At 32.9% G+C, this 11,067-nt stretch overlaps 1 protein-coding gene across 1 annotated transcript; it reads left to right on the top strand.

The window, feature by feature from the left end:
- The first annotated feature begins 5,660 nt into the window (after positions 1-5,660).
- Positions 5,661-6,704, top strand: LOC139860476 (uncharacterized). Its single transcript, XM_071849228.1, has one exon. It carries the CDS (start codon positions 5,661-5,663, stop codon positions 6,702-6,704), a length of 1,044 nt encoding a protein of 347 aa, XP_071705329.1.
- The last annotated feature ends 4,363 nt before the right edge of the window (positions 6,705-11,067 follow it).

An 11,067-nucleotide genomic window follows, 5' to 3' on the forward strand; every position in this document is an offset into this window, starting at 1 on the left:
GACAACAAGTTTAAGTTTACAAAAGTATAATGTATAAATGAAATAAACCTGCGACATAATATATGTTGAAAGTCACGGTTGCTATAAATAGCGTAAGTATATAAACAATATGTTTGAATCCAAAGGTGCTATCACTAGCGTATGCATGTATGTATGCTTGACTCCAAGCAAGAAATCAGAGTGTATGCATGTATGCTTGACCCAAGCAAGTATGAGTGTACGCGGAAGCATGTATCAAATAGCCATGTATGAACCTAAGAAACATATAGAAAACTATCAACGAAAAACATTGGTGAAATCATAGGTATTTGTAATAAACGTTGTTTTTGAACCACAAGATTTAGTATTCCCATAACGTTGATTATCAAAATCGTTTGCATTCCAAAAGTATTGTTCGCGAGCACCCAATTATCAAGACTTAACGTATCCTTCCATAGAACCCCATCATAATAGTGTTAGAACATACATTGTTTCTCAAAAATATATTTCATCCGTAAACGGTAGCGAACCATCCGAAATGAGGGTTTGTCAAACCCGTATGGCCACACAATATAAGTTCTCGCTTTCACCCTGCAAGTGTAACTAATGATAATCGAATTGAGAATTTTTGTTCTAACTCGCTGTGGAATGTTTGTTTCATCGTACTTGTGTTCAAAGTATAAAAATAAGTAGTACAAAATGTAACAAAGTATATGTTTCTCATCCCACAATTTAAAAGTATAAAAAGTTGTTGAAAAGGTGGGACTATGATCTCACCTCGAGTGCACGAGTATAAATGTACTTCACAAGTAAACGTATGCATGAAAGTTACTTAGCCTTGACCTAAACAAGTAAGTTGTATCAATTAACCGGTTACGACACAAGGTCGGTCGAAATGTGTTCAATTAGTCCTATGGCTCGTTACGACTCGATTAATATAGTATGTGAATCAAGTTGTCAAGTTTCATGCAAGAATCAAGTATAAAAGAAAGATTAGAACGATTGCATAAGTATTTGGTTAAGTTTGACTAAAATTCAAACTTAGTCAAAGTCAACAGGGTCGGGTCGGGTATCTGAAAATTTTTCTAAGTCATATAATCATATATGAGCATGTTGGCCAAGTTTCATGTTAATAGGAGGTGCGTAGCATAGTTAGAATTAAACGGTGAACGACCAAGTGAACCAGAATCTGGCAGTTCATCTGGACTGCGTCCAAAGAGTCTGGACGGCGTCCAGATGTGAAGGTCTGGACAGCGTCCAAGAGTCTGGATGGCGTCCAGATCAGTATACTGACCTTGTTTTGCTGAAACACACAAGTGCATGAACCAAAACTCAAACTAACACAATTTGTGAACCGAAAACACTTAGAACATGTATCTTATATCGTTGGAAAGGTATTTTGACAAGGAATACAACTAACCACATATCATCAATCGAGTTCATCATTTACAATAACAAAAACCTCGTCAAATGATCGTTAAATGTTCATAATCAAAGTCTCAAGTTCGCAAAATGCATTTCATGATTCGGGCAACCAATTTACATGTATGATATGCCGTTTCGAAGGTAATCAAGCATACAATCCAACCAAACACTTAAAAACAATATTTCATGGCATTCAAATCATCAAAAGTCCATTTTAAGAGTTATCAAACCCTAACCAAAACTCACAAAATCAATATTCATGTGTTTGAAGTTTTCTTAATCAACCTATACATCAAAACGAAGCTAGTGATACTAGTAACAAAATTAAAACATGAACTTTACAATTTAACAACATTTAATCACCCAAAACTCAAGATTAAGCACACCCATTTCAAATGTTCAAACTAGTTACTCAAAACAACAAATCGAGCAAACAAAACATGTATTAATGTTATACTTGAGCCATAGACACTAATTAACACCATTTCAAGTATATAAAATGAATTTATAGAAATCTAGTGTTTTTAGAAAGTTACCCAAACTTGATGAAATTGGTACCAAAATGTAGAGGATGAAGAGAGGATCACGAAAATGTATTTTGTTTTGATGTTTGCTTCTTGATTCGGATTTGGATGATGAATTAATGGAGAAGATGAAAATGGTGTTCTTGAGTTTGAGAGGATAAGGGATGAGGAGGTGGAAGTATCAAATGAATGGGTGGTGGGAAGTGGGTTGACTAGTTGACCTAGTCAACTAGTTTGCCCACTTGGCAACTTCGGTCCCTCGAGTTTAAAGCGGGTGCGGGAATTAACCAAACGAGTATTTTAAAAAAAAAAACGCTCGAGTAAACTAGTGATGTTATAATTAAATAACAGGAATATTAAGAACGTTAGTCAACAGAAAATACGATTTTAAATAACGAAAGGTATTATTTAAAAAAAAAGACGGTGTTAAAAATAAATTTAACGGAAAAACGCGGGATGTTACACCATCATCATCATTGAGGTTCCCGAGAAGATTTCCCAACCCCAAGAAACCAGACTCTTCGTCTTCGCACGTTTGCTGTTTCTGGTTCCGGTGATGATTGCCGGAGTTATGCTTTTCACCGGAAAAATTAACTTCTTCATCGTTAACCTGCCTCTCATAATCTGGGTTTTTACGATCAAAATAAAAAAAATCTTCATCCTTCGATATGTTATATGTATCGTCTACATAATCATCATCAGAGTTTGAGTTATCCAAATTGTCACAAAATGCTTTTCTGACCTTGTGAATTCAATCTGCACAACCCTTGTGAGGTCTTCACTAATAGAGGCATGACACCATCCTTGATCATCATTGAGTTTAACACAACCATCATAGTGGACAACGTTGTTGCGGATATGTAATAAAACTTTTCCACACTTTAAGTCTTGATTCCCATCCTCAATCGAGCAGTTTTCCATCTTTAAGATGTTACCCACATTAGTTTCTCTAGGCATCTGTAAGATTTATCTAGGATCTTAACGAATTTACACCACATGAAAATCATATGGTTCATGTTATGAGCAATGCTTTCTGCTGCGTGATTGGATTCACAGACAATAAGTACATCCATACCACCTAAATACTTGAGCTGAAAGTTAGTCATTCCCTGAGCTTTGCAGAGTACTTCAAATTGGAACATTAGATCTAGACTCCGGACTACACAAATAATCGATTTACCCACCAGATTGCTATTTTTTTCTCTGACCTGAATGGTTCTTTCATCCCTGTAGATTTTGCCATCTGTATGTTTTACTCTTTCTTCTCCACGTCCAGTTGTTGGGGGTTGCTGTGGTTGTTCAACTTTACAGTTTCTCAGTTTAAATCGGAGAACTTCACTATTTCTCTTGTTTAATGAATCCCTCAAGTCAGCAGCGTTACCACCATAATTTTTAGTAACATCATTGAACCTACGTTCATCACGAAAATTGTTGATGAAGCTTCCTATATTTTCACTCACCCTTTTTTTTGCTGGATGGTCGCCATTTGATCGTCTGCTTTCATAAGCTTTAAAGATTTTTATTTGTGCTCCTTTTTAGGTAATATTTTCGAGTTCAGCATGTAGTTTGTCAGTGTTTCTAACGTTACTGAATCTTGCATAGGCGAATTTGTTGCCATTTTTTAGTCTTTTCCCAACCATGTAGATATCTCTTAAGTCTCCGAACGGTTTGATGGTCTTCCACAATTCTGCAACTGACCACGTATCCGAGAAATTGAAGAATATGAAAGAAGTCAATTGAGTCCTGAATAGCCATGCTAATCAGTCTTGAAGTCCGCCGTTGTACCTCCCATGCTGATGCCATACTCCGCCGCCTGAAACTCTCTCTCTCCTCACATTCTCTCTCACACACCCCATTTTCATTGAGGCGGTAGCTTTTTATCCTCGTATATACTAATCTTCATGAGATTGTTACTATTCACGGTGACATTCATGTAAATATTCCCAACTTTGGGGTATTTTGGTATTCCTTTTTGTTTTATGAAAAGCATTTTTTGATTAACTTTTCTTGATTAATTTTTTACAACTTTGTTTAACTTCATTTTTTCCTTTCTTTTTTCATAACTTTATTTTTTAAACTTTTAATTTACCGGCCGTTAACTTTTTTTCTAAACGTTAAGTTAACCGACCGTTAACCCATCAAAATCACTCCACGACGAAGCTATGTTTTATAACTTTTTTTCACTTCCATATTTTCGTCCTTTATCTTTTAACGTTTAATTATTCGACAATTAACCATTTTAAGTTACAAACCACCCCGCAGCGAAGCGCGAACTTTTTAACATCGTTAATAATAATAATAATAATAATAATAATAATAATAATAATAATAATAATAATAATAATAATAATAATAATAATAATTAGTAATAATAATAATACAACTTATTATTATTATTATTATTAATATTATTAATATTATTATTATTATTATTATTATTATTATTATTATTATTATTATTATTATTTATAACTAAACTATAATCATAACAATAATAATTATTAAATATTAATAATAATAACATTATATAATAACAATAGTAAAAGAATGAGTTTTCTAAAAATAACAGTAAAATCTATTCTTAAGAATTACAAGCAAAAATATAGTGTACATTAAGAGGAGTCCCAACAATGGCGGTGTCACACGCCAATAAGCAAGCCAAAGCATGTGACATCTTTGGCGTCAATGGCAACAACAAACCAGTGGCTGGCCAATTCGAATGCACCATGCTCTGCGCGAATGCATAGTAATTTCTTTGGCTTGTGATTCTTGATTAAAGTATTTTGTACCCTACGCTTTAATATATGTAATTTGGTTTATATAATTAATTAAGAGGGTCCATGTGCTGATAAATTAGTTTGTGATGGATGGCAGTGAAAGTGATGAGTGGGTGGCGAGAGAGGGTGGTGTTAAGGTGACGCTAATATAGCAGTATGTGACGAAAAAGAAGTACGTGATATTGCTTTAAGTTAGATAAAAGTAGTGAGTGGTGGTTATGTTCATGTATAAACATTAAATGAATGTCTACATCTTAAAAGATGGCCCATGGTGATTTTTAGATAAATCCTAATAATAGTAAAAGTTTTTTTTTATGGGACTCAAAAAAGAAGTGTGTTTTTTTTTTTTAATTTGTATAATTTGTGAATTGACATATTTAGTTGTTTATTTACTAGTCTATTGAATTTTTCAATCTTAACTTTCGAATATTTATATGCGTTATATATATATATATATATATATATATATATATATATATATTATCAAGAAGAAATAAAAAAGAAGAAAACTTAAGAATATCTTTTTCATCTTTAAAAGACAAATGTCACTTCATAAAAAGAAATGTATACAAATATATATTTTTTTATGAAAGGCAAGAATTTTATATAATGAAAAACTAACCTGGATCTAGACAATACACGAACACAATTCAAAAAAAGTTACCAAATAAAACAACCTACACAACATGAAATCAAAATTATGTTATATCAAATGTGAGACAATAAAAAATCGTTATATTTTAAACCATTATATCCTTGAGATGCATAACGTTCTCAACAATTTCTCCTAAAACTCCAATATTAGCATCCAAGTTAAAATGGAGATTAACAAGCATATGTTAAAGAAATTAAGGAAATTACAAGTTAATCGAATGCACCATAATTGCATTCTGTAAATTTAAGTTGGGTGAGGAAGTTGTGGGGTAACGATAATTGCAATTTTGTTCAAAAAGAAATGGTTGGGAAATCGGGTGGACAACTTTTAATTTGGAATTCTACTTTTTTTGATGTCACTGATGCTTTCGTTTTTTATTTTTTTCTTGGCATTCGAGGTAAATGGATATGTAATGAGAATGTTTTCAATCTCGTTAATGTTTATGGGCCACATGATGATCGAAACAAACAAAGATTTGGGATTACCTGCTCTCTACTATCACCAAAGAGGGCTAATGAAGGTTGGATTATTGGTGGAGATTTTAATGAGGTTCATTCCGCGGATGAAAGGTTTAACTGCAATTTTATCGAAGGTAGGGCAAAACGCTTCAATGATTTTATCGAATTGGCCAAGTTTATTTATATCCCTTTAGGAGGTCGCTTGTTCACTCCTGTAAGAGATGATGGTCTAAAGTTTAGCAAATTAGATCGCTTCCTCATTAACGACAGTTTTCATACTTTGTGGAATGGATTATCGGTTGTGGCTCTTGAAAGGAAGCACTCGGATCATTGTCTTATCATCCTTAAGGATGATGATAAAAACTTTGTTGCAAAGCATATTAAGGTATTTGATGAATGGTTAGACATTGATGGTATGGAGCAAGTCATTAAAGAGTCTTGGTTGGAAGATGGTGGAGGCGATAGAAAAGATTGTTGCTTAAGGAATAAGCTTAAAAAAACAAAGATCGCTCTTAAGAAAAAAGGTTGTCAAGCCTTTGGCAATATTGAGGGCGAAATGGAGCTGTTCAAATCTGTTGCATGCAATCTCGAAGTAAAGGCTGAAGTTGGCCAACTTAATGATGCTGAAAGACTACAATGGCTCGACGCTAGGAGAGAATGGCTAAAAAGAGATAAAATTAAAACAAACATGTTGAAGCAAAAAGCTAGGGTTCGATGGATCCTTGAAGGTGATGAGAATTCGAAATACTTCCACGCACTTATAAGGCGGAGAAACAATATTAATAATATTCATGGTTTAAAAATAAATGGGGTATGGAGTGAGGATCCTCAAGAAATCAAAGATGCGGCGTTTAATCATATTAAAATATGTTTGAGGAATAGTTAGCTTCATGGCCAAGTCTTATCGATCTCAATTACCCGTCTTTGTCCACACGTGAAGCTAACAGGTTAGAAGATCCTATTGCGGAGCAAGAAATCCTTAAGGCCATAAACGATTATGGTAGTTGTAAGGCCCCGGGTCCTGATGGTTTTAATCTTAGATTTTTTAAGAAGTATCGGGATATCATTAAAGAGGATGTGATTAATGCGATTACATGGTTTTGGAAGTTGGTGAATTCTCATGTGGGTGCAATGCATCTTTTGTCACTCTTATTCCAAAAAAATGTGATCCGATTAATCTTAGTGATTATAGACCAATAAGCCTATTTGGAAGTTACTACAAGATCGTCGCGAAGATCCTCTCTAATAGGCTCCGCAAAGTCATCCCTAAGCTCATTGGTTCGGAACAAAGTGCTTTCCTAAAGGAAAGGTTTATTTTAGATGGTGTGCTGACGGCTAATGAATCTCTCGAGTATTTGAAATCAAACAAGAAAAAAGGTATCATCTTCAAGGCCGACTTTGCGAAAGCTTTTGATAGTCTGAACTGGGATTTCCTCATGGAGGTTATGACTTGTATGGGTTTTGGTGTAAAATGGAGATCGTGGATTCTCTCGTGCCTTAAGTCGGCGTCGATCTCGATCCTTATCAACGGTTCTCCCACCCGTGAATTTAATATTGGTAGGGGAGTGAGGCAAGGTGACCCCTTGTCTCCTTTCTTATTCATTCTAGCTGTGGAGGGGCTCAATATCCTTACAAAAGCCGCATTAGAGAGAGGTCTCTTTAAGGGTGATGAAATCGGGAGAAATATAGTGTTGCTCTCACATTTCCAATACGCAGAAGATACCATGTTTTTGGAGAATGGTCAGGTTAAATGCCCAAAATCTCATTAATATCCTTAAGTGTTTCGAGTTGGCTTCGGGTCTAAGGGTAAATTTTCAGAAAAGCTGCCTTTATGGAGTCGGTGTAAGTCCTCTAGAAGTCACTGATCTTGCTAGTCGTATGGGCTGCTTAGCCAGAAAACTACCTTTCTTTTACCTGGGACTTCCTATTGGTGCAGCTTTGAAGAAGCTAAGTGACTGGGCTCCGGTTATTCATAAGTTTAAGAGCAAGCTCTCGGATTGGAAAATGAAAACGATGTCGTTTGGTGGAAGGCTTGTCCTCATTAAATCGGTCCTAAACAGTCCCCCCTTGTATTATTTTTTGCTCTATCATGCTCCGCCTTGTGTGCTCAAATTGCTTGAGAGAGCGAGACGCTCTTTCTTTTGGGGCGGGGATTTTTCGGGTTCACTAATTAATTGGGTAAACTGGGACACCACTATTCTACCTTATCGGGAGAGGGGGGGGGGTCTAAACATTGGTTCCTTAAATTACAAAAACCTTGCACTTTTGGGCAAATGGTGGTGGTGGTTTAAAACCGAAACACCCTGTTTGTGGTCCAATATCATTCGGAGTATTTATGGAATTGACGGTGACCTTCGGTCGGAGGGTGGGCTTGCTCATCGTCCAACCGTGGTGTTTGGAATAACATTATTGCTGCAGGAAACCAAATTGAAGAGCTTCAAATAGCTTTCAAATCATCTTTCATGAAATCACTCGGAGACGGGCGTTCAACTTCATTTTAGACAGAAGCCTGGTGTGGGTCAGAGTGCTTCAAAGATATGTTTTGCATGTTATACAGGCTAGATCTAAACAAGGATGCTTCGGTTACGGATAAGAAATCGGTAACAGAAAACAATGAGTTGCGGCTGTCTTGGAGTTGGTCACGTAACTGATAATGCTAAAAACGAACATATATTTCATAGCATTATCCTTCAAGAAAGACAAGCTTTTAGTTGCAATTGTTCTAATTTCAAGTAATTATCGTTTAAATAATAAAAGGTTAAGACAAAAGACAGATTCGACGATTTGAACATGCAAATGACCAAAAAGCTAAAAAGTACAAAGTACAATTCAAGTGGTTCAATTTATTGATGAGAAACGTCTCAAAATTACAAAAGTACAAGCCGCAAAACGCAAAGTACAAGATATTAAATTATACGAAAAGGCGTTCGAAAATTCGGAACCGAGACATGAACCAACTTTCAACGCTCGACGCAACGGAGCTGAAAGTACAAGTCAACTATGCACAAAAATATAATATAATATTTAAATAATTCATAATAAGAATAATAATAAATAATAAAAAGTTGTTAATTGAGCATAGTTAAAGGGTCATAAGTGAAAATTTCAAATCAATAATTCGCAAAGAGATATTATTGATTCAACTTTGAATGGTAGCCAGCTAACATTCCACCTACAACAGTATCAATCATTTGCCTATAAAAGCAAGGCACGGAGTAATGAAAAAACTACACCTTTTTCTTTTCCTTTCTCATATCATATACGATATATATATATATATATATATATATATATATATATATATATATATATATATATATATATATATATATATATATATATATATATATATATATATATATATATATATATATATATATATATATATATTTTATAATTATAATTTTAATTTAAGTTTAATAATAATTGGGTTATTGTAAGAATGTTTTACGGGTTTTAAATCGTAACTCTGTCCGTGTAACGCTATGCTATAAATAATCATTGTAAGTTATGTTCTTCCTTTTTAAATTAATGTCTCGTAACTAAGTTATTATTATACTTATTTAAGCCGAAGTAATCGTGATGTTGGGCTAAATATTAAGATTGAGTAATTGGGCTTTGGACCATAATTGGGGTTTGAACAAAAGACTGATACTTGTGGAAATTAGACTATGGGCTATTAATGGGCTTTATATTTGTTTAACTGAATGATAGTTCGTTAATTTAATATAAAGATTTACAATTTGACGTATCTATAAATAACCACATACACTCGATCGGATACGATGGGCGAGATATTTATAAGTACTAATAATTGTTCATTTGACCGGATACGGGGATGGATTAATAGTCAATGGACTCATTAAAACAGGGGTGGATTAATAGTCAATGGACTCATTAAAATAGGGGTGGATTACATACAATGAAAATTGGTGTAATTGTTAACAAAGTATTAAAACCTTGTTACAGTTTAAGTCCTCAATTAGTTGGAATATTTGACTTCGGGTATAAGGGTAATTTGACGAGGATACTCGCACTTTATAATTATGGCCGATGGACTGTTATGGACAAAAACCAGATAGACGTATCGAATAATCCAGGACAAAGGACAATTAACCCATGGTAATAAATTAAAATCAAAACGTCAAACATCATGATTACGGAAGTTTAAATAAGCATAATTCCTTTATTTTATATCTCATCGTACTTTCATTTATCGTCATTTTATTTATCGTACTTTAAATTATCGCACTTTTATTTTTACGCTTTATTTGTATTTTTAATTATTGCACTTTTATTTTTTGTCATTTACTTTACTCTTTAAAATAAGTTATATTTATATTTAATATTTTGCATTAGGTTTTAACTGTGATATAAGTCTCAAAATCGACAAACCGGTTATTAAACGGTAAATCCCCCCCAAAGTTACCTATAATTACTATATATTACTAAATCTAGTTTAACTACTTAATTAGCTAATTTGACCTAGTAAGACACCCAATAATAGTGTCCACGGATCGACCTCCCGGACATTACCTAAGCTATATTATTACACGATAGGTATACTTGCCTTTTGTGTTTTAGTTTAATTTAGGTGATTTCCTGTAGTAAATAAAAATAAAACTAATAGCCATTTCATACACACCCTCTAGAACACATCAAGTTTTTGACGTCGCTGCCGGGGACACTTTTTGTGTCTTCACGGGGTATTTAATTTTTTTTTTTTAGTTTTTGACTGATTAAAGATATATTAATTTAAATATAATAATTTAATAAATATAATAATATAATAATATTGAAATAAAATATAATAATATAATAATAATTTTGAATCAAATTTGAATCAGTTTTAAAAAGTCGTATTTATTAAATACTTCAGGGGTATATTATGTAACTTATAATTAATAATTTCTATCATTTCGCTTTCATGTGAATAGTAAATTAATTAATTTCGTTTCATTTACTATTCAATAAATAGTAAATGAATTAAAAAAACCATTAAATAGTTTTTGCTTTTCTACTTTTTTTTAAGTTAAAAAAAATAATAAAATCAAAAAATCAAAAAAAAAATTTTAAAAAAATAATAATAAAAAAATCTCGTTTTTTTTAAAAATAAAAATAAAATAAAATAAATTTTAAAAAAAATATTTAAAAAAAATATTTAAAAAAAAAATTAAAACGTAAAAAAAATAAAATAAAATAATAAATTAAAAAAATAAAAAAAATTATTAATTTCGTAAAAAAAATTT

The sequence above is a fragment of the Rutidosis leptorrhynchoides genome, chromosome 7 (genome assembly GCF_046630445.1).
Source record: "Rutidosis leptorrhynchoides isolate AG116_Rl617_1_P2 chromosome 7, CSIRO_AGI_Rlap_v1, whole genome shotgun sequence".
Classification (NCBI taxonomy): domain Eukaryota; kingdom Viridiplantae; phylum Streptophyta; class Magnoliopsida; order Asterales; family Asteraceae; genus Rutidosis; species Rutidosis leptorrhynchoides.